The 24,446-nt window shown below is 36.9% G+C and overlaps 1 protein-coding gene and 1 long non-coding RNA gene across 6 annotated transcripts in view; one reads left to right on the top strand and one right to left on the bottom strand.

Annotated features, from left to right (window-relative positions):
* Nucleotides 1-18,134, top strand: part of HEATR5A (HEAT repeat containing 5A) — a 59,389-nt gene extending 41,255 nt beyond the window's left edge. For 2 of the 3 annotated variants that reach the window (XM_042882678.1, XM_042882524.1), the window contains 15 exons: nucleotides 656-794; nucleotides 1,791-1,970; nucleotides 2,854-3,093; nucleotides 3,736-3,917; nucleotides 5,179-5,247; nucleotides 5,666-5,845; nucleotides 7,376-7,610; nucleotides 8,069-8,317; nucleotides 10,333-10,460; nucleotides 11,600-11,747; nucleotides 13,024-13,296; nucleotides 14,130-14,354; nucleotides 15,236-15,390; nucleotides 15,984-16,197; nucleotides 16,476-18,134. In XM_042882678.1, coding sequence (XP_042738612.1) covers nucleotides 656-794; nucleotides 1,791-1,970; nucleotides 2,854-3,093; nucleotides 3,736-3,917; nucleotides 5,179-5,247; nucleotides 5,666-5,845; nucleotides 7,376-7,610; nucleotides 8,069-8,317; nucleotides 10,333-10,460; nucleotides 11,600-11,747; nucleotides 13,024-13,296; nucleotides 14,130-14,354; nucleotides 15,236-15,390; nucleotides 15,984-16,197; nucleotides 16,476-16,777 — 2,919 coding nt within the window. In that variant the 3' untranslated portion in view covers nucleotides 16,778-18,134. The remainder of the gene's footprint in view (nucleotides 1-655; nucleotides 795-1,790; nucleotides 1,971-2,853; nucleotides 3,094-3,735; nucleotides 3,918-5,178; nucleotides 5,248-5,665; nucleotides 5,846-7,375; nucleotides 7,611-8,068; nucleotides 8,318-10,332; nucleotides 10,461-11,599; nucleotides 11,748-13,023; nucleotides 13,297-14,129; nucleotides 14,355-15,235; nucleotides 15,391-15,983; nucleotides 16,198-16,475) is intronic. The other variant, XM_042882607.1, reaches the window with a different exon arrangement.
* Nucleotides 18,022-24,172, bottom strand: LOC122186262. 3 transcript variants are annotated; one of them, XR_006181114.1, is made up of 5 exons: nucleotides 24,142-24,172; nucleotides 23,322-23,452; nucleotides 21,226-21,301; nucleotides 21,021-21,130; nucleotides 18,022-18,474 (listed from the first exon to the last, which is right to left on the bottom strand). It is a non-coding gene; the product is annotated as an uncharacterized LOC122186262 (long non-coding RNA). The 3 variants fall into 3 exon arrangements; XR_006181112.1 differs by having other exon boundaries at nucleotides 18,022-18,478; nucleotides 21,021-21,301; XR_006181108.1 differs by having other exon boundaries at nucleotides 21,021-21,301.
* Nucleotides 24,173-24,446: the final 274 nt, after the last annotated feature.

Here is a 24,446-nt window from a genome sequence, read left to right as displayed (position 1 = left end):
GCTCAGGACAGCTGATTTGTCTCATTCACCAGTAACTCCTACCCTTCCTCTCACCTTTTCTAGAATAATTTAATGTAATTTGAGAGTATAATATTTTTTTTGTGATGGATTTTGCAGCCGTGTATTTTGTTCTTTCTTGTAAACATCCTTGTAGGCATGGAGTTCAAATTTACTAAAGTCTGGTCAATTGGCTCACCCTTGTTTACACTGGAGTATACCTAGTTACTCAGGAAGGTGATTTAAGTATATTTCTCTTGCATTGAGATTTCAAACCCATTATGTATACTTTGATTAAGGAATACATTTGTACTTTGAGACTGTAATTCAGCTGTCATTGAAGTTAATGGCACCTTTCTACTGATATCAATAGGAATTTAATCTGGCCCTAAAACTTTCTTGTAAGTTACATTTAGAGAGAAAGTATTTAAAATACTAATATATTATAATTCATTGTAGAAGTTACAAAATCTTTCATTTGAGTTAAAAAAAAAAAAAAAGAAAGAAAGAAAGGCAGCTGAGGAAAATTAGCATCAGTTCCCTGCTTACTGATTTCACTTATTTTCACAACTGTAATTATTCAGGAATCACTGGCCTTACAGAGGTATGACTGTAAAGGCTTGTTAGCCATCTCACTGTTTCTTTTTGCGTGTTTCAGGTGAATCTCTGTAGCTCATACTTGTTATTGAGACGTGCAGCAGTAGCTTGCTTGCGGCAGCTTGTGCAAAGAGAAGCTGCTGAGGTATCAGAATACGCTGTTGCATTAGTTAAAGAGAGCAGAGAAGACTTTACTCCAGGTACTGTACTGAAGAGATCCAAGAGCTTGACACACTCATAATGAATTTTAAACACATTCTACTATGGTTATGAAAACTTTGCTATGTTCTTGTTGAATTCTTGAACCCCAAAAGTTTTTTTTCTTCAGTTTTCTATATAGTTTGGAAGCATCCAAACCCTTCTGGGTGATAAAATGAATATACTTTTGTTTTTCGTTTATTGTAGATAGTAAGGGTCGTTAATCTAGAAGAGGAAAATGCAGTTCCAAGAAAATTGAACCCTGACTACCCCATAGCTTCATATTCCTGCTTCTCAAACACCTGGCTTTGTAGTCCTTACACACCTTACACGGTTTTCATAATTAGTTTTATTTTCATATATAAATCTCTTCCTAAACTAAAAATCTGTCACTTTGAGAAGGTATACAAGAATTTTTGATGAAAGTTCTGAGAATTAGTTAAGTAATGATTATCAGGTGTCCCTAGAATTTTTAACTACCTTGGGGTTTTGGAGCAGTTTTTGTTGTTTTTATTGTTGGATTGTTGTTGTTGTTGTTCTTTTTTTTTTCTTTTTTTTGCTAAGAGGTCTGAAAGTGATCATCTTTATGTACCCTTCTATGAGAATATGGTGGTGATAAATTATTTCACTTCGGATTTCAATTCACACTGGTTTGCAAATTTTCACAAGATGAGTAATAATAAAAATGTAGGTTTTTGAACATTCTTTTTCAGGAGCTCAGATGCTGTGCTGATTGTAGTGCTGCAAAATTTGGAGTAGGATTCTTGTCATTTTCTCTGGGATAACTTTTCCTATTGGTAGTATCATCTGTAAAAGTTCAAAGTTGGTTTTGTACCCAGGTGGCTTAGACATGGCATTAAAGCAATATAGATTATTATTTCAAAAATATTTAATAACTAGAGGCTTGTCAAGCTACTCTGTGCAGCCTTGACTAGGGTTTCTGTGGTCATTACTTAGTTTTGGGATGAACAACATTAATCTCACGTTGTTCTTTGCAGATATTAATATCAGAGAAATAGGCCTGGAGGGGGCATTGCTGGGCTTGCTGGACAAAGAATTGGATCAAAGATTGTGCCAGGATATCAAAGAGACTCTGAGTCATATGCTTAGTTCAATGGCAGTTGAGAAACTCTCTTTTTGGCTGAAGCTTTGTAAAGATGTTCTTGCTGCCTCAGCTGGTAAGTACTAATTGACTTCAGTTCAGAATACAATAAAAACAAAGCCAGCAACAGTACATTATGTCACTGAAGAAAAGTATTCTTCTTGAATGTTCATGAATGTATCATCCTCCATAATGAAACACTGGTCAAAGGTCTAGTGTTAAGTTAAAGGTAACTTAGTTCTTTCAGAAGGAGTGACTTCTTCCATTTGTATTGCCTTTTCACTATTGAAGATGTTTCTATAAACATTTTAGTATGTCTTCTGTGATGATATTCTAGCTGCATTATTGTCCTAGTGTTAACTTATTTCCATAACAGGACAGGAAGCATAATACATCTGAGCTCGTGAATCCTGTGCAAGTACCTACAAGAAAAATACTCAGACCATCTATTCTGTGGATGATAGGAACGACAGAGACCATATCAGAAATCAGAATGTTCATATGTTAATGAACATTCCAAGCAGATGGGATTAATTATTGTGCTGAATATTGTGAAAAGATTTTCTCCTCTCTTTCTCTATTGCTCTCTCCCAATCTGTGATAAAGAAGAGAAACTTCTTTGCATTTGAAAGGGCAGTAGTTTCATATGTGTCATTTATTTTAAAATATTTTTTTCCTTCACTTGTTTCCTGCAGTTCTTTGTTTACTTTCATCATACTGATATTACTTTCCAGCAGGCAGTACTAAAGATGTGAAGACAGCCTTGGTGCACTTTATTTTTAATTCTAGCATTGACTTTCAGACAATGAAATTGAAGAGATTCATAGTGAGTTGGTGGAGGCTGCAGACAGACTTTAAAGCGATTCTCTTATAAATCCTTCTGTAATTTTTAGCTGAAGTAAAAAAAATAAAATTAACTATTTTTCTTCATTTTTTTTTCTCCTGTGTCTTAACAACAGATTTCAATACAGTAGCATCAATAGATACCACTCAAGAAGAAGAAACTGCCAAAGTGGATGATGCATCCATATTAACATCTGAAAGTGACGAGAGGTTCCATCCTTTCAGTAATCCACGGTGGTCCACCAGGGTTTTTGCTGCAGAATGTGTTTGTAAAATTATAAACCAGTGTGAAAATGCAGGTAGTGCCCACTTTGACATGACTTTGGCTCAGGAAAGGAAACAACGTGATTCGAGAGGTACATCTGAAGCACTGAAAGAATTTCAGAGAATGCAAAATATGCTTAAACTAAGTGTTCACTTTTTGCATCTTAATCAGATTCATCATAAATGTATTGTTTGTACTGCAGTTAGAAGAGTACATTGATTAAGGTGTAGAACCACTTCAATTAGTCAAAATAGTGGTGTGTCACTGCAGCATCTATAGTCATTTTTCTGGTTATAGCACTGTGGCAAATGTGTATGGAGCTATTATTTCTGCATAAGCATTGGCAATCAGAAGTGATAGCTGGCACCAGTTTGCCACGATGCAATTTGGCTACCTGGGAATATGAAAAAAAAGTGTCAATTTTCAGTACTTCTCTGTGTTTATTTAGAAATGTTTTCCAAATAAATAAATAATAATTAAAAAAACCAACCAACTAGAAAATCTGTCTCATACGTGCTTACACACTACAGTTTAAGCTGAAAAGGAATGTTCCCTAAATCAGCTAGTATGAAGCATCCAAGTGAAGTTGTTGTATATGTAAAATGCTCTAAGTTAAACTTTGATGTGTTGTAAAATGTAAAATACAGATTTGGAAAATGTTGGGAGCAATATTATGAAATACGTTGTGTCTGTATTTAAATGTTTTGGAACTGGTTTTTGTTTCTTATTTCAGATGACTTTTTAGTATTGCATTTAGCTGACTTGATCCGAATGGCTTTTATGGCTGCCACAGATCATAGTGATCAACTTCGTCTTTCTGGGCTTCAAACATTGCAAATTGTTGTTAGGAAGTTTGCAACTGTTCCAGAACCAGAGTTTCCAGGTCATCTAATTCTGGAGCAATATCAAGCCAATGTAAGCATCGTTGCTATTGTCTAATGTTTTCTATAATAATAACTAAGAATAGGTGGGTAGTGGAGCATTTATCTGGATTTAATTAGTGATATCCTGAAGTCTTGTTCAGAACTTCCTTAAATGAATTCTGAATTTTAGAGGATCTTAAGAAACTGTCATTACCTGTAATTAAAAACAACTATTTTTCATTTGTTTTCATAAGCTAACAACAAACGCTCATAATTCCTATACCTGTAATATGCTGAGACACATCACCAGCTAAGTGTACTTATCTTCAGCAGGCTTTTTGCAAAAATCTCAATTGATTTATCATTTGGCTTTTGACAAACAGCACATCGACATTTCATTTTCAATGTCAACTCAAAATAGAACTCTTTCAGTATGTCCATAAAATGATGTAGACCATTATCACTAAAATTTTTCTGTAAGTTCTGGGTGAATTTAATTCACCCAGTAAGAGACTCTAAAAATGACATAACTGAACTGAAGGCCTGAATTTACTCAGGGATGAATTCTAGAGTTTAGTTTCATAAATTATAGAGACCAACATTTATAGTAGTACTTACTTATTTTATATATATATACATGTATATAAGTCACTGCAGAGGCTGATGGTATCAGTGAGGATGGTGCCATTGCACTTGACATAGTTTACATAATCTATTATACTTCATAATTTCATTCTAAAAAGCATCTGGCTTAAGTCTTGAATGTTCCATTGTCATCTAAATAAGCAAGTGAAATTTTCACTAGAAAATAGCTTATCAATGACAGTAGGTGAAATTTCTGTAACCTGGTGCGTTCTTTATTAGATAAATGGAGTTTATGTTTTCTTCTTTCACTTTGTGAAGCTGTTTCTTTCTTTTTTTTTTTTTTTTTTTTTTCTTTGAGTAAGGAAATGTCACTTGATGTCTTGCAAGTCAGTAGTGGTTTGGAGCAGTGTTTTTGTTTTTTTTGTTTGAGAGCTATTCGTCAAGTTAAGAATTCAGGAAGGAAGAGGTTTCTATTTCAATTTTAGACTGTGCAAAGAAAAGGAATTACTTTGAGCACTCCTTTCAAGGAGCTTTCCATGTAAGCAAATCAAACAACATAAATAGTATGAATGCAATTGTCTCCTTGTTCTTGAATCTCACCAAAAAAGTGAAAAAATGAAACAGGAAACTATGTTTTATAAAGAAAATTGCAGCAAAGCTTGGCTATGGAAAATTATTCTTTACTTAGCTGTTTCGTGTGTATTAAATGTTGTATAACTTCTTTTTAGGTTGGAGCAGCACTTAGGCCTGCCTTTGCTCCAGAAACTCCTCCTGATGTCACAGCAAAAGCATGTCAGGCAAGTGTTGAAAGTCAGAAGTCTTAGGTAATAGACCCTCTGAAATTTTCTTTTTGCTTGATACATCACACAAGAAAAGGGAAACATTAAATCACGTAGTCTCAAATTCTCAAGACAAACAAAATAATGTCATGCAGGTTACCTGTATATTATAGCATCCCAGATTTTTAATGCACTTCAGAATCTTTTGGGAAGCTTCTGTAGCAGCTAATACTTCAGTTATTTAATTCATCCCTCCTACTGTTTTTGGCTTTTGTTACTTATATATGCTGAACTGTAATTCAATTTAACACTGGTTATTGTCTGAGAGATAATTACATCTCAATAAAAATGAAAAAAGTTTGACATCTTACAAATGGGGGAAAAAGGAGTATCCAGTGGCATTTGTCTTGTTTCTAACTAACTTTTACAATGCTAGGTGTGCAGTGCCTGGATAGCAAGTGGTGTAGTAAGTGATCTCAATGATCTTCGAAGGGTTCACCAGTTGCTTGTATCCTCTTTGGTCAAAGTGCAAGCTGGGAAGGAGACACAAAGTCAACAGTATAATGAAAGCACCTCAACTATGGAGACATTGGCTGTGCTTAAGGCCTGGGCAGAGGTTAGTGTGATAACTCTGTAACAGTAATCTTGATTTTTGGTAGGTGGATTAGAACCTTTCAGACAGAATTGTTTCAAAGATCAAAATACATGCTTTATTAAATAGAAGTTTGTTCTTTGCTATGCTTTGCTATCTCTAAATATATCTCTAATAGTACATAAACACCAGCCTAAGCCAAGTTGAAAAATCAATGTAATGAACGAGACACTTGGTAAGCTTGACAGTGGCACTGCTATGTAATTCTACACATGTATTATTATACTGTATTTCATAGTATTTCATAGAATCACAGATTCATAGAATTCTTACATCTTGTGATGTTTTGCTGTCAATTTTAAATTGATGTGGTATAAATTGTTATGGTAAGGTAGTTGTAAATATTTATCTTTTTCATTTGCTATTTAATTTTATACAGGTAGCTCCTTCAGCAGTGTCAGTTCAGTACTGTCTTGGCTAGCTGCCTTAAAGTCAGCTCACATGAATGCTTATTTTAATATACGTAAATGCAAGGTTAGGTATTTAAAAATAAAAATGTGACAATATATATAACCTCTAAAAGATGTCTGAGAAAGTGCTGATGATGAGCTTGATGGAGGGAATGGATAACCAGCTAAATACAGTCACGTGGTTGACATGGTATTTGTGTAAGCAGAGGGATGTGTTGAAGAGAGCGGGCAATAGATGGCATTTATTTGACAATGTATAGAAACACACACATCTTCTGGTGTCTATAGTGGAGAAAGGATATGTTAGCAAAAAAGGGATACCATCAGAGAAAAGCTAGCAAAGGGGAATAAAATTCTTGAAAATATGTTACACTAGAGTGTTAAGTAGATCAGCTTCTTTTATCTATTCAGGGTAAGGTGCCTTTTATCAATTTAAAATGATTACAAAGAGAAGTTTTTTACTGGCATGTAACAATAATTGTTTCACTGGTCAGAAGCTCAGGCAGAATTCAGACTGGATGTTAGTGTTAGTCATGATGTTGTAAGAGTTAATGGGCATAAATTGAAACGCGGGAAGTTCAATCTGAACATTATGAAAAAAACTTACCTGCTTTAAAGGTGACAGCACTGGAGCAGGCTGCCTGGAGAGGTTGTGGAGTCTCCTTCTCTGGCGAAATTCAGAACCCACCTGGAGGCTTTCTGTGCAACCTACTGTTGGGAACTTACTTTAGCAGGGAGTTGGACTTGGTGATCTCCAGAGGTCCCTTCCAACCCCTGCAATTCTGGGATTATGTTAACTTTTCAAAGTGAACGCGTGTAGATTTTTTTATCTATACATAACAGCCACAGGAAATCTCTAAAGTAAGAGAGTCTCTTCAGCTTTCTAGTGGATTTGAGATATGAGAAACTACTACAAAATAAACTGGGGGTAAGTTTTTGTGACCTGTAATCAAGTAATCTACACTTACTAGGCTTGAAGCAGGGACAGATTCTAGGAAATCTTATCATGACCGGCTGTTGAGCAAGCATCTTGGTAGCTTTCCAAGTATTAATATTGTAAATGTTTCTCCAACTATATAAACAGGTTTACATAGTTGCAATTGAAAAGCAAAAAAATCGAAGTGATTTGCACAATTACTCCTTGAAAACTGCGAACTCTGCAGAAGAAAGCTACCGAGATGTAACATCTTCAGCCAGTGGTCTTGTGGACTTAGTACAGGCAGATCTTGGAACACTGAGCAAACTCTGGCTTGCTGCACTTCAGGATTTTGCTCTCTTAAATTTGCCTTCAGAATATGCATCACAACTGCCTGCTGAAGGTAAGGAGGTGAATAAATTTTCTTTTCATAGTTCACTTGCAATCATTGATGTCCTAGCTGACTTGTGTTAGCTTTCAATAAGATAACATTGCGTAGAGAATGCTCATACTTGTGTACTTAAATATAAATAAAATTTGCTTATGAGGAAAGAGCTTTCAGTGATGTGAAAAGTAGTTTGTTCATTGTCTGTGTGGGTTGGATATTTTTATGGTTGAAAGAAGGAAAAGTTGTTTAATTAGACAACAGCAAAAGTTGTTGTCTAATTGTGTTCCATTCAAGTAAATCAAAATAGATTTCCATTTTCAGCCTAAATTTCATTATTCCACATTTATGAGTTTTTTGTTTCTTTCAAAATATGGTAAACATTTCAATAAGAAGAATCCCAATTTTTGATGAATGAGGAATTACTGTAATTGGAAATAAAATATATCCTTGAAACGTAACTTTTCTTTTTGTAGGTGGTGCATTTTATACGGCAGAGACCATAGAAAGTGCCAGACCTCATTACTACAGCTCCTGGGCTCTGATACTTTATGCTACAGCATTATGGCTTACTAGCACAGGTTTCATTGTTGCGGATCCAGATGAAGGAGTTGCTAATCTCTCTAGACCTGTCACCCCAACTACAATGTGTCAAGATTCTTCTACCAGGCCCTCAGTAAAATCTCCTGAGGATGTGAATACTGACAGGTTTCATCTTATTTTGGGTTAGTGTATAATCTGTCTTGATTCTGCAATACCAAGAATGTTTATCATTTTTCATTGATAAAGCTGTTTGCAAAAAGTATTTTATTATTCACACTTCACTGCATTGTTGAATTTTGATCGTTTCATAGAAAAATATAGTCAAGTGAATTTTAAGTCCTAGTGACATAATTGTAATCTATTTTCCCAAATGTTTAGCTCATAGTTAGCTACCACAAACTCCAAAGTGCTTCCTGCTGTGCTCGTAAACATGCAATTTCAGATTGTGTGAACAAGCTTTAGCACAGACACTTTCTATAGCACAGCAGTTCTTAAGTGTACATTGATAAGTTGTCAACAGTTTATGGGACCTACAGACCCATGCCCCAGGAGAGGGAGAAGGGGAGAAATGGGAAAAAGTAGAGAAATAGGCCTAAAAACAAAACAACAGCAACAAGCTAAGGGACAAAAAACTAGTTTACTACTTTACATACTAGTAAGTATGATATCGGAATGCAAGATAACACAATATAATTGGAATTGAAGCTAATAAATCAAATGAAAGGAGCGAGTGAGTGTGTCCAAAATCAAAGGCCTTACTCTAATGCTGAAGGTGAGATGGCTAAGAAGCACGTACCGCAGTGACGAGTTGTAAAAGAAGGGCAGACTTGTGACTTGTGAGCAGTTTTCCCCTCTGAACAGAAAATGGAAACGGAACAGTGGAAGTCCTTGGGGATAGATGGTTCTTCTCTTCTGAGAACCAAGTACCTAGGAAAATCAACAGTTCGTGGAAGTGGAGCACTAACTCGTTAACTCCCAGTGCTCTACTGGGATATTATGTTGTGATGTGGAATACCAATGACAAAAATCATAAAACCATGACATCAGTTTACCAAGTCATCGCATACTTTGCAATTACAGCTGTAAAACAGAGTTGAGAACATGGATCAGAATTTATATGAAGTTTATCTCCAGTGTCACAGAATGTTGTCTAAAGAGTCCTGAAACCTCAGAAAGAAGTGACCAATTTTATGTGGTCTGGAATGTGTGAGCTTAGGTCCGTGTAATTTGCTTGTAGCTGGTGATCCAGCTGTGGTGGTTCTAATTGTTAGCATTTCTGTAAGATGAGAAGAAAAAGCCTCAGCCTTGTAGTTTATGAACTATTGTTAACTTCTGTTATTCTTCTTAGTTACATAAATGAATTCACTTAGGCAAATATTATATGTATGTGTTATGAATTTTTCTGCCTGTTGTGGTTTAAAACGGCAGTTAGCTGAGCACCACAGTCATTTGCTCACTCACCTCTCCTCCTTCCCATGGGATGTGGGAGAGAACTGGGGAGGGAAAAAAAAGGCAACAAAATAGAGCCCACATGATGATATAAAAAATACTGAGGCAGAAAAAGAATAATAAAGGAATAGTAATAATAATAAAAATAATAGGAATGATTATACACAAAACAAGTGATACACAAACAATTGTTCTCCACCTGCTCACCAATGACTAGCCAGTACTGAAACAGCAGTTGCTTCTCTGGCCCACTTCCCACCATTTTCAGGTTGTTTTTTTTTTCCACATGATTCTGTACGGGGTGAAATATCCCTTAGACCAGGTTGGTTCAGCTGTAATGAACACCACAATTTGTGCCTCCCAAGTCCCCTCACTGACAGGGCAGCATGAAAATCTGAGAAACCGAAGTCTCCTTGACTCTGTTCTGCACTGCTCAGCAACAACTAAAATGCTTGTGTGCTATCAACGTTGTTTGCCTCCTAAATCTAAAACATATACCAGCCACTATTAAGGAAAAATAAATTCTGTCCCAGCTGAAGCCACGATAATGCCTATTCATCAGATCTAGAGTGCAGAAGTTTTACTTGGAAATTGTTTTAACTTATTTATGAGAGTTGTTTCCTCAAAATATTAACAGTGGGAAATGAATCCACTTAATATAAAGTGCAAATGCTATTTGTATGTCCGCTCATCATACTAGTAGATTACTTTCTAAAATTTTATGATTTGTTTTCTTTGATCCTTACAGGAATTAGTGTGGAATTTCTCTGCTCTCCTCGATCAGATGCAGCAATGGAGAACATTATTGCCTGCTTACATGCCCTGCAGGCTCTCTTTGATGTTCCCTGGCCAAGATCTAAAATAGGTGGTGATCAGGTAATGTGTTATTGATCAGAATCCCAAGCTAACTTAGAAGGATTTAGGAAGAAGCTCCTTATCGTTTAGGTCACTCACATCCATACAGACTTGGTAGTGGACAAGACTGGGCCAGTCTTCCTGAAATTACCTTTTCTTTTCAAAGAATAAGTGGTATAATGCTGTAAACGTTTAGAGAAATGTGGTTTATTCTTAATAAACAAATGTCATATCTGCTTATATCTGCAAAACTTTCTTCCTCTTATTTATATTTGTTCTGACCATTGAACTTTTTATATAAAATATTTTTTTTTTTTACATCTAAATAGCATTCATCAAAATAAAATGGGAAAATGACAAGAATGTTTCAAGAAGAGAGAGTGGTATAATCCAAGCTTTATGCTTGGAAATGACTATAGGATTGTTTTTTAAGCTAGACATGATTGTAAAGGCCAAAGGAAAAAAAAAAAGCTTCTTGAGCAGTGAGATCTGTTAGATGCATAGACTATAGTTTTAGTTTTGAAAATGGGGAAAGTAACATCTTGTAGACTAATCTTTCATACAATCTATAAAACAAGACACTGGATGTAAGGTTCTAAGCATAAGTTTGAGACGAAGATTATATGCAGGTTGTAAGGCTGACTGACAGACCAGAAGCAGGTGCTATTCCTTAAAATGAAGGAAGTTTTTGAGAAGAGTGAAGTGCTAATTTTGAGCATGATAACCTTACAGACAAGCCAGATGTAAAGCATAACTTTGAGCAGTATCTCTACTCATTGAATTAAGCTTCATACCACCTTTTGTGCCACGCAGTTCTCTAACACAGCACAGTTGATGCCTGTGGCTGTGTCTAAGTTCTGCTAACTATTGATGCTGCCTCCAAGGAAACGTACAGGAGGGACTGTTGGCCCAATCCAAGATAGTATTCCTATTGTCGTGAGTTAAGAAGGAATTGAATTCTGCTGTTAGTGGCTATAGGACTTTAATAATGTGCCAGTTCCTGTGTTTGTGCCAAGAGAACTGTTGTATTCCTTAGAGAAATCAAATCAATAAGAGTAACACAGTTTGCCCTAATTGTTATTAATCATTTGGTAAAGAGTGTCTGTTTCTAAAATTTCTGCATCAAAGTGGGTATACATTAAGCATTTTTCTTGCTGTAGGAGTTGGCTGTAGAGCTGCTGAATGTTTTGCATCGACTGATACTGACCAGAGAATCACCTGATATTCAGCTTGCTGCCCTTGAAGTTGTTCGTCTGATTCTTTTTGCAGCTCAGGAACATGTGAAGGAAAAGCGGAGAAGTGCGGAAGGTACAGTAAGGCACAAGATGCTGAATATATGTTCTTAAGGGTACGGCAATGCTTTCTTGGAAAGTAGGATTCTTGGAGTTGGTATTCCAACACGTATCTTAATTGAAATTCTTCACAGTTAGTGACTAATTCTGGCTCACTCAAGTCAGCCCAGGTGCCTGACTTCAGAAATCAGAGAGACTTGATAGCAGATGCTGGTGGACTAGAGGCAAGAACTGAGGAGAAAAATTTGAGAAACTGCAGGCTGTGGTTGGCATAATCTTCTGTGGTGACAGGGTGGAAGAATTCATGGAGGAAAGGGGTTCAGTTGTAGTAGAGGGGTGGCCAGCAGGGACAGGGAGGTGATTGTCCCTCTCTACTCTGCTCTTGTGAGGTCCCATCTGGAATACTGTGTCCAGATCTGGAGCCCCCAGTACAAGAAAGACAGGGAGCTGTGGGAGAGGATCCAGAGGAGAGCCATGAAGATGATCAGGGGACTGGAGCACCTTCCCTGTGAGGACAGGCTGAGGGAGCTGGGCTTGTTCAGCCTGGAGAAAAGAAGGCTGCAGGGTGACCTCACTGAAGCCTTTCAGTACCTAAAGGGAGCCTAGAAACAGGAGGGGAATCAGCTCTTTGCAAGGGTTGATAACTGCAGGACTAGGGGAAATGGTTTTAAGTTAAGGGAGGGGAGATTTAGGTTGGATTTATGGGGAAGTTCTTTACTGTGAGAGTGGTGAGGTGCTGGAACAGCTGCCTGGAGAGGTTGTGGATGCCCCGTACCTGGAGGTGTTCAAGGCCAGGTTGGATGGGGCCCTGGGCAGCCTGGTCTAGTATTGAATGTGGAGGTTGGTGGCCCTGCATGTGGCAGGGGTTTGGAGATTCGTGATCCTTGAGGTCCCTTCCAACCCTGGCCATTCTGTGATTCTGCGATAGAGCAATAGAAAGACTCTGCATGCACATGCACACACACAGCTGTTACAACCTGGATTCCACCAGTTTCTCTGATGATAGCCTTCTAAAGTTAATGAGAAAAACAACAAAATAAGATCATGTTGGCATGATACCTCGGCATGTTTGAAATCTAAATCTATTGCATCCACTTTTCCCTTTCCACAATCAAAGCACAGATTGCTTATTTAGAAGGATGGATGTTTGCCAGTAGAAGCTGAATACATATGCACACACATATATATAAGTCAAGATTGTCATTTGATGATGAAACAGTCTTAAAATGCAAACTTTTTGGAAACAAGGAACAGCCTGCGGATTTCTGCCATATTTTTTATTTCTGTTGTAGTTGATGATGGTGCTGCAGAAAAGGAAACGCTACCTGAATTTGGAGAAGGCAAAGATACAGGAGGACTGGTGCCTGGAAAGTCCTTGGTCTTTGCAACACTGGAGTTGTGTGTTTGTATTCTTGTCAGACAGCTTCCCCAGCTCAACCCTAAATTAACTTGTAGCCCTGCAGTTCAATCAGGAAAACATCTGTTACTATCAGAAGATGGAAGTAGGCTGGTATCAGCAGCATTACTAATTCTCTCTGATGTTCCTGCAATCTGCTCTCCTGAAGGTATGCTATTTCATCACAAGGAAAGATTAAATGAAAGATTATTGGGCTCTTCTGAGCAACCTGGTTACTACCTACTTTTCTCAACTGGATAAATATGGCAGAAAGGTTCATGATTTGCTTGTGACAATTTCCTGTTCTAATTTTTTTTTTTTTTTCTGTCAGGTAACAGAAGTTACCAAAGCAATTGAAAGAGCCTTTTTTCTTTTTCTACTGTGTTGTTGCAGTGCAATTAATGGATTTCTTTTGTACAGAGGAGTGTACAGTAGATGCGTGCTTCTATCCTACTTTAATCTTCTGTTCTGGAACTTATTATACAGACGTAAATTTAAAAGGCAAACATATCATGTTCAATTTCACTCAAAGCTATCATTTGAACATTAGCAACCTGCTCTTAAGTAGTTATGGTTGGTTCTTCAAATTAATTGACTTTTACCCCATGATTCATTTTGAATGCACACCAGCCTTTAAGAGGAGGTCTTTTTTTCCTCAGCAATATTGTATTCATACACGTTATTCTTCAGTGCTGCTACAGGGTGCTGATAAGCCATTTCTGGTGCACTCCTCCTTTCACGCCTCAGGTATCTGTGTTATTCTCTATGCAAACTATTGCCTTTACCAGCTCTTTGAATTTCTTTTTTCTTACTTCTGTGCTCTATTACAGAATTCTTTATAGGGGCTGGTATGCTTCAAATGGAACAATTAACAGTTCTTACTATTGTTCTATAGTACAATATCATTTCTTTTTTCCATCTGTAGCCCATTATGTGTCTTTTTTTCTTTCATATCAAATCTCCCTGAACTTTTCACTACAATTAATATGCATTGTTTTACAGGAAGTGTTTCAGTTCTTCCTACTATTTTGTACCTAATTATTGGTGTACTTAAAGAAACTGTAGTCAAAGAGCAAGATGGCCAACTGCCTTTGCCAGTTGCTGCATCTCTACAAGCTCTTAAAGGACTTCTGTCTTCACCAATGGCTCGAGCAGAGAAGAGTCGGACTGCATGGACAGATCTTCTGCGCAGTGCTTTGGTCACTGTACTCGACTGTTGGGATCAAGGTAAGGACAAGTTCATTTTGTTTAGATTAAATTTATGCATGTCTTATATAAATAAAGTATAATCAGTAGCCAACTAATTCTCCTGCAGGTAAGTACTGCTGAAACTATAATGCCATCCTGTCTCTACAGTTGACATGAGAAGTCACAATCTGTAAAGGATAAATGTGGAACTGCGGATGTACACCTGCATTACACAATGCCACAATGTAGTTACACTGTGTGATGGAATAAACAGAAGTTGTAACTTCAGTGTAAGCGTAAAAGTCAGTTGTAGTACATATGATTTCTTTACAAAAAACAATGTCTGTATTGGAAGCAAAGTGAATTAAAGCAAGAGTTTAAGAAAGGCAATCAAAACCTTTTTGTCCTCATGCTAGTGTTCTGTGTACTGTTTCTTTAGCTTGCCCATTTTGAATTTTGGCTTTTGTCATTCCTTCTGTTTAATCTCAAAGCTGTAGCTGTTATTGGAACATTTGTTTATAGCGCTGTTATTAATTTATTTGAATGAAAGCCTCAGTCATACTGAAAAGGATGTATGTTTTTTAATGCAAATTGTATATAATTGTCAAAATAGGTTGTTGTATTCCAACATGTCATAGCAGCTTTTCAAAGATATTTATTGCACTGCCTACGAAGAAAGAATGGAGTAGGAGCGTGCTGGTATTTCTAAACATGCATGTCACCACTCCTGAATTATGATTTTGGCCTCAGCGTCTGTAACGGTACAAACCATAGCAGTGCATCAGAGTGTTGTGTATTTGAGGAAAAAAAAAGAGATTCCTAGAGAGACCTAGACATTTCTATTCCACCTCTTTGTAACGTTTGAATTCAAAGAATTACTTCCTAATGCAAATCTGACAGATCATTTGCTTTATTGATAGCAGATGGTCTTCTCCGAGAACTCGATGAAGTGAGCCTGCTTACCGCTATCACAGTGTTCATTCTGTCCACCAGCCCAGAAGTTACTACCATAGAGTGCCTTCAAAAGCGTTGTATTGACAAGTTTAAAGTAACACTTGAGTCAAAAGATCCTGTTGTAAGTACTGGTGAAGTTGTAAGAATATCAGTAGCATATTAAAGGCATTTTAGCTTATTTCCTGTTTAGTTGCTTTGTGTTTTGACTCCAGTTAATTCTGTCCTACCTGTATCTGCTGTATTTTGGAGTGGTTCGAACATGTTAACAAAACCATGCCCAGCAGTACATTTTGCCATTTTTTTTTATTCTGTCTGCAGAATATTCTGTATTCTTAACCCTTTTATTTCATTTTTATTTCCTTTTTCTGCATCAGACCCAGAGCTTCACACGCTGACAGTGACACAGTGCTAATACATAATCTTAACACAAAAAGAATATTTTTTCCTTAACTCAAAAGTCTGGGGAGATGTAGGATTCATTGTAAAGAAAGAGGGTGCATGATCTAGTTGTTGTTATTAATTTGGTTACAAGTTATAATGCTTCTATGAATTACTATGTGTTAGCATTCTGAAAACTGATTTCTTTTCACACTGTGAGGCAGATTTTTTTCCCTCCCTGAAATTTTATCCAACAAACTGTGAGTTTTAAAACACTCTGGCTTGTATTCCGAGGTATAACACTTTTGTAACTGTGAATTTGATTTTTCCCTTCAGGTACAGTATAAATGCTACCAGCTACTGCACTCCATCTTTCAGCATCCAAACAAAACTGTGTCATACCCTTATATTCACTCTTTGGTATCATCCATTGTGGGAAAATTGCAGGAAACAGAAAAATCAAAACCTGAAAATGCTGCAGAACTTCAGGTTGTTCAGGAGGGAATCAAGGTGGTAACAGCTCTTACAGCTGCTGCTGAGGAAGAGCACCGTAAGTTGCTTCCCTTATTTGTATCCAAAACATTACACACACTTAAAGTTGTCACAAGTAATAAATTAGAACAAAAGGATCTCTGGGAATTGACTCCTTAACAATAATCGCTAACAGAATTGTTACAATGTTGGTTCTTTCTAATATATATTTCAAATAACATTAGCTGTTTTACAATTTGTGTTATATATTAGCTTGGTTTGTGAAATGCTTCTATTAGCAATGTGAAGCTGTTTTTAAAGAGTGTATGTTTTAAGTCCTGTTTTCAATGCTTACAGGTGCTCATCTGGTGACCTGCCTTCTTCCCATCCTTATTTCCTTTCTTTTGGATGAAAATGCCCTGGGTTCTGCTACAAACACAGCAAAAAATCTGCATGAGTTTGCTTTGCAAAATCTGATGCAAATTGGTCCACAGTACTCATCAGTTTTTAAAAAATTAATGGCTTCCTCTCCGACCATGAAAGCCAGGCTCGAGTCAGCTGTAAAAGGCAATCAAGAAAGCATCAAAGTGAAGACTGCTAAACTTGCAAAGAATCCTGGGAAAAGTTCGAGCATTCAGCTGAAGACCAACTTTCTTTGAAGTCTCCCATTTGCACTTTGATATCAGCAGCAAAAAATACTCCTTTTAATTTCTAAACAAAGGATTTTTGTGAGTTGTTCTCATATATTTTTCAGTTTGCACTGAAAAATTATAGAAATCTTTTAAGAGAAAACAGAACTCTAGGTGACTGCCTGTTAGTTTAGCAGGCAGAGTCTATAAACAATATGAATAGGACTATCAGAAATAATCTAATCTGTTTCTGGATTAAAGTACCAGAAAAGTACATGCCTATATTAAAAGTCTTTCGTGAACTTTACGATAGATATATTTAGGAGCGGCCCACAATTAGCCAAAAAGTAAAATTTAATTTTGTTTTAAACTGATGTTTCTCAAAAATAAATTACCTAAATCATTTTTTGGATGCAAGTGGGATATAAATTTACTTGCAGGTGGTAATGTATCTTAATTACTAATTTAACACACTGAATTATTGAGTAAGCAGATTAAATATCCTTTTAAGCCTTACAATAAATTATTGTTGATCTCAAAAAAAAAAAAAAAAAAAAAATCAGTAAAGGTAATAATAATAGCTGTAATCTGAATAACTTCTTGAGCTGGCCAATGCTTAACAAATGCTGTTAAATACAGCTTTACAGTGCTTCTTCACTGAGGACTCAGTAGTGCTTTACACTGTGGGGCTGTTGTGCATCTGTTAGCATTTGCAGGCTTGGTGCCTTGCTGCTTGGCATAGTCTCACTTTTCAGGATGTATACTTGTGTTAATTCTGTACTGCAATAGCCAGGCAATTGAAGCTCTAATATCTTGTCCATGATGGGACAGCAACTTTAATATACTGTGCCTCAATTCAGACATCTATTCTACCTGGATGTGTGTTTCCTGATCTTTAAATGATCAAATATATACACACATCACATAAATCTATGCATCCCTGCAATGAGAGCTGGATGTACCTGAAGTCAGCTTGTCTTGTGTCAAATGAAGTACAACAAACTCGTAATAAGAAGTATTTAATTAACATTTTTATTAAGGAACATATTTTAATATAGAGAAATAACTATTAAAAATTGCAATGGCTATAAAATATTTTCTACATATAGTAATGATTTTTTTCTTAATACCAGTATTGTCTAAACCAAACACTATTAAACTGAGGATAGTATTTCCCTCTTGCTTCTAATTACTTTTGAAAAAAATAAAATAAAAAGGAGAGGGAACTGAGAAACACACTGTGACTCAGGAAAAGTGTGATGTACTGTATTTTATTAAGTCTTGTATATAAATATAATTGTAAATTGTACAGAATTAACCATTTGACCAAAGTTCTAACAGTTCATTTTTCTAATTTACATAAATAAAGCTAATTTTCTTCATTTAAGATTTGTCTTAGTCATTTTACTCAATAGCAGAGGAACTCTGAGGACTTCCGTAACAGAAAGAAATGTTTGTATGCTGCTGCATGGAAACTAGAAAGGCAGGTCATGGCCAGATGCACCGAAGTTTGTGACCACATGGCAGGCCTTCCTCTGTTCTGCTCAACACAATGGTAAGTAAAGGGGATCAGGGAGATATGCATTATATATGTACATACCTATTCTGTGCCAAATGCTGGTATAGGTGATCTATGAGAAGATGGCTGAGATGCCTTCCATTTTCCCTGGAGAACCAGATGTTTTGTTCCACATCTTCATTGCAGTCAAATCTGTAGTGAGCACTGGCTGTCTCGAAAGAGAAGTATGTGAAGTTTGTCAGTTACTGATCTTGATCTCATCAGTCACTTCTTTCCCTTTACAACTGACTTGGTACAGAGGTTTTTCTGTTTGTGTGTTTTTCTCCTGGCCACTTACGGAAAAATCACAGACTTGAGACTTAAACAGCTCAAGTGTTGTGCTGACTGTGGAAGTGGCCAAGTGTATTGCTGAGAATGGTACCTGCTACAATAGCTGTATGTGGTTACTTTTTTGAGTTGTGTCATGTAATAACAGCAGCCACCTTTTTGACTTATACTAATTTTTTTGAAATATCATTAATAAAATCTGATAAAATCTTAATTTGCTTTTAAGAAGTATGCTCAAGTTGCAAGAGCACCAAGCTACACCTATAAAAGCTAGAAGAGCTTTGTCTTGGATGTCTTAGGGAATCTCAGTGCAGGAGCTGATACTTTTTAGTCAGACTGCCAAGAGCCATAGTTGTGTGTTTCTTGGTCAAGTCATGTAATGACATATGGCAAAGCTCCATTTTGAACATATCTACGTACTGTGAATGCAGAAACAAAAGCAAGATTCACTGAAGAGAACTGCTGCCAATTGTTAATGTTATCAGTGCTTTTCTGTAATCTGCAAAGTAGGATTATATGCATGGGTTTAATCCATGCAGATAATTTGTCCACATAAATAGTTAAAATACCTCTGCCCTGAGCTATGCTTTATTATGTGCACTTAAAATAACAAGTTGAATGCTCACACGAATAATTTTACTTAATCATAGAATCATAGAATCACTAAGGTTGGAAAAGACCTAAAAGATCATCCAGTCCAACCGTTCACCTGTCACCCATAGCTCCCACTAAACCATGTCCCTCAACACAACATCCAGCCTTTCCTTGAACACCCCCAGGCTCGGTGACTCCACCACCTCCCTGGGCAGTCCATTCCAGTGCCTGACCACCCTTTCTGAAAAGTAATACTTCCTTAAGATTTTATTAATAAATGTTAGAATGTTGTTTCAGTTGGATATCAGATATCTTTGATGCAGTCTTGTCAATTTAATCAGTACCTATCTTTTTTTTTTTTTTTTTTTTTTTTTCCCCTGAAAAGGCAAGAAAGACCACAAAGTAGTTTTGGTTTTAATTCTACTCTTCTCTCCTAAGCATTGCTTAGCTCTGAACTTCTTATGTTCTTATGTTTAAAGAGACAAATATAAATGAAGAGCCAACCATATGCTTAACCACGAACAAGTCTCACTTTTACTATTTCAGCTTCCTGTGCCTCATGCCTCCTTGCTGATCATTCGTTGTTTTTTTTGTTTTTTTTTTTGTTTTTTGCCATCTTTCTATAGGCATCAGTAAACTTCCATCCAGTAATTATTCTGTGCAGCAAAAGTTGTGGCCTGCATGCATGTTCATTTGATACAGCGTCCTCTAAAGCTTCATCCCTAATCTCTCTGCTAGGTGCAGTCCTTTTTGGCTTTGGCTTCTTGCAATTCCATTTTATTAGTGGATTATAAGGCTTTCATCTGCAATTGCATACTGTTTCTTAACCAGTAGTGATTTAAATCACTCTGTACCCCTTTCGAACTACTAATAAACTTGTGGTTGTTTTGGTTTTTTTTTTTTCCACTGGAAAACTTGGCCAATGCAATTCCAAGTAAGACAACACAGTAAAGGGGGAAAATCCTTAGAATATGAACGCCCTTTGTTCAGTCTTTAAATAAAAGAACGTACAGCAAGGTAGCTTATTCTTCTCTGCATTGTGGTGTCAAAGAACCCAGAAGTGTTGCACCCTTATGCACTGAATGTGGTGTTGCTCATCTCCTCTCAAAGGCTGTGACCCTGTGTGCATTGCTAGACGCTGCTTTCTGCATAGGTAGCCATGTGGCCTGATCACACTTTGCCAGATAAATTTTCTCTCAGTATAGAGTAATAATGAAATAGCTGTTGAGTTGCAACCTCTGATCCTTAAATATAGCCAATAAAATACAGCTTATCTGTATTTCCGTGCAGCTGAGTGTTCAAAGATGTACTAAGAAGATATCCATACGTCTCTCAGCTTAGCAACATTCTGAGCAATGTCGCACAGGGCTCCAGTTAACTAAGCATTTAACATAAACAGCTCCTTTTCACATATGCTGCTCCAGCTATTAATGACAGCAGTCTATACTTTCAAAGACATAAAAAGCATGTCTGATGAACTACTAAATGCTTCATCTGTCCCATAGATATTTTTAGATGTATAATACTGATAGTTGATTTATGTAGAATAGAATAAATGTGTCATCTCTACAAGGAAAGCTAAGTGCCAGTGCTATGCCACTAAGGTTTTGTGGTGGTTCTCTTTGTTTTGGTGTACAGTCATAGATTTTTATTTGTTATTTTTTTATTCTCTGGATTTTCTGGAGAATAAATGGTTTGTTGCACAAGGGGAAGCAATATCAAAATACACCAAAAGTAGTGCTGAAGAGTTTTTCTGAGAAACAAGGCAAAACAAAAGCAGGCTTCCAAAATCTCTGTAAGAGATCTATGGTAGATTAACCAAAATTCACTTACTCTGTAGCTGAATATAATTTGAACTGCAGAATCAGACTCCAGAAGGCAGACAGTGGCATTTAATCTCTATCCTCTGCGCCTGTGTTCTAGCTGCTTAGTGAATGGCAGCACTCGCAGAAGGAAACAAATCACGATGATGAGTACCAGACTTAGTAGAGCAGTTCTCCATAGGCATATTACTATTTGTGCCAAACTGTTCACTTACTGCACAGAAAAACCTTCTGTTTATATAGGTCAAGTTTGCAGGTCACAAGTTTTTTCTGAAACTTGGTGGTAGGAAGCTGAAACATTAAAAAAAAAAAATCCTATTATAAGTTGCCACATTTTATGAATCACAATTGTCTAGCCTAAAATTGGATTTTTTTAAGCCAATGTTAAAATTTATACATTAAAATTAATGTGAACTATCTCACTGCCAATGAAATGCATTGTGGAATTGCTAAGATGCCTAGTTGCTACATTTGGGAACTATTTATTTTGGAATGTTCTCTGGAGAAGATTTAGTTTATGGTATTTTTGTAAGCTTTTATTTATTTATTGCCGTGTGCCTTGCTCCTCAGCATCTTTTTTTCCTGGAAAAAAAGAAAAATAGAAAATTTTGTATTAGATGTTTCCTGTGGTAGTACAGGCATTAGGGCCTTAGGGGTTCTGGAAACCATTTTGATTAATGCCTAAAATAGAAGTTTTGTACATTTGAAAAGACAACCTATTGTTACAAAGGCAAATGCTCTTAACCTCATCTCCTTTTATGCAAGGTTCATGGTAAACAATATAGAAAAATAATTGTCAAAGTTGTATGCGTGTTTTACAGGTAAAAGGTACAGTCATAATGGGATCAAACTTTTGTCACTGAATTTACTTGAAATATAGTTAGAGAAATTAAAAAAAAAATGTCTGCAGGAAATCTCAGTTTTTCTTTTATGATAGTTCATCAAATATGTTAAGTAAGCGATCAAGGATGGCACTGGGAGAGGAACAGAGATAAGAGAAAATGGTTTTTGAGACTGAATCTGAGACAAAACACAATCTAGCTACATCTCACTATTTACTTGCAAAAACAGATGTGCTTGCCCAGTTTTTGTTTACCACTGTAGCCATCATTCTTAAACAGTCAAATTGCTGAAACTCTATTCTGATTTCATTTGTACTGTGACCAGTTCTGCCTGAGGCATAACTGTCTAAACAATACTACTGTCACTTGTGGGTGGTGGGAAGCTATGCTGACTTTTTTTATGCCATATTCTTTCTTGTTCCACTGTGAGGCCAACAAACTTGGGAATAACAAGAATTTTCAAGCTGGTTGGAGACAGATACAAATAAAATTGTGTGATCTTTAGCCGCAAGTGGCATTTTGTTGTAGGTCCCCTCTAAAAAATACAGTAAGAATAGATAGACATCGACCTCAGAACATCACAGGCTTCTATCCTGACTCTTCCACATCAGTTCGGAGAGATGGCAGAAAGGCCATGCACATATCCTTTGTAGGTGCAAAGAAGAAAGATGATCAGTAGGCATAGGTAGGCATTGGTAGGAGATACCAAAGCAGTTTTCTACAGCTGAAGGCAGCTGAACTTGGAGAAGGTATGAGTGAAAACTCTTTTTTCCAAGTTGGCAATTGAAACCAGCCTTTCCAGAAGGTTTCTTTAAGTACCTGTTCACAACAGTTGCCTGGTCTGGGATCACATAGAAACACACAGCTCCCACAGCTCATGAACACAAGATGCATGAATGGTGCTCAGTAAATGCCAGCAGCCTGCATCCATGCCAAGACTTGGTAGTCAAATGCAACTGGACTTTGTGAGACAAGCTCCATAGATGTATAGACCTGAGCTTGCCTTCAAAGCAGTTTTCACTATAATGCAAACATGTCTCTCTGTCCCTTATGTCCTCCAGAGCAGTGTTTGTTGGAGCCCTGTCGTTCCATGTGTATTTATTTGCTCGGAGTCCTGCTCAGTTTTGTGTACTTGCAACAACATTCAGAACCATGAACTTAAATGACTCAGGATAAGAAGTGGTGATTCAAAAACACTCCTGAAGCTTTTCTGATCAAGAGGGAAGTGGAGAGGATGTTGGACTTACTAACTATAGAGCAGAGAGACTACTGAAGCAGGTTTGGAAGATGGGACTGTTACTGCAAAGCTTCTGTGAGGGAGAAAGTGAATAGGGAACAGGAACTTACCTTGTTTGCCAAGTACAAACTGAAGCACGAACTGACATTTAAAATCCAGTCTCTGTTCAGACTAATATCTCAGAAGTACATAGAACTTACTGCTAGAGGTCATTACTGGTTATGTTTCTTACCTTCAGCCAGACAACACCCAGCTGTGACTCAGTCTGTGACTTCTGCTCAGGAGAAGTGCTGGAGGGCAACGTGCCCCAGACAAGTGAAACAAGACAGTCTCCCATGAAGGTGGGAAGCCAGAGGCAGGCCACTGGGAAAAGCAGCAGCAAAGACACCATTACAAAGGTTGCAGAGGAAGCAACAATATTCCTGAGGGATTCTTTTTCAAATCAAATGAATGTTGAAGGTAAAGAACAGACAGAGAGGAAGGAAGGGCAAAGCAGAACAAAAGAACAACAGACGCTACGAAGGCATCTGCAGTAAGAGAAAGAAAACAGTAATTAAATCAGTTACTTGGTAAAGCCATTGCTTCAAAATGGCCTGTGTGAGATTCATGCCACCCACCTGCTGATGTAACAGCAAGTCAGAAACTCTCCTACTCATTCTCACAAAAGGACACAACTTAAATTCTCAGGAAGGACTGTCAAGCAGGCAAGTACTTGGAATCTGACAATCAGTCCAACATGTTCTTGTTTCCCACTGTACCAAAACAGGCGAGTGTTCCTGTAGGGCTAGTTTACCCTATGGATTTAAGATGCCACAAAGCTTTTTGTGGTGTCATATTAAAATAATTATTTAATTTCACCTGATTTTTTTTTTATATGAATCACATTTCTGATTTACTCACCTAGGATGTGATGAGCCACATTAAAATCCCCATAATCCCAGTGTTTATGAGTCTACTATTTAACAGCTTCATAGCTGACTAGAATCCTATACATACTTTACATATGAAACTACACAGATTTGTAAAGTTTCCATAATTTTATTATATGTTACCTGTGCTTGTTCTGTTTTGCCGTGTCCATTATTCATCAGGAAATAAAAAGACTGTCAATCAGCCCTGTAAATCAAAGCAAAACACTTTGTACTGTGCAGTGCAGGATGAGGCAACTTAATGACATTATTATAAGAAGTAATGGAAACTTACATGCAACACTAAGAATCTATATCTGTTGACAACATATATAAGCAGCTGTAAATTGATCATATTCTCTATGGTTTCTAAGCAAGCTACAAAAACAGCCAGAATACAGACAGAAGCTTAATCAGAAAGCTGTGCTGCTTCCACAGAAATATGAAAA

Source organism: Lagopus leucura, unplaced genomic scaffold (genome assembly GCF_019238085.1).
Source record: "Lagopus leucura isolate 7727_CA_CO unplaced genomic scaffold, USGS_WTPT01 Super-Scaffold_1, whole genome shotgun sequence".
Classification (NCBI taxonomy): domain Eukaryota; kingdom Metazoa; phylum Chordata; class Aves; order Galliformes; family Phasianidae; genus Lagopus; species Lagopus leucura.
This window is presented reverse-complemented; position numbering and strand designations above follow the sequence as displayed.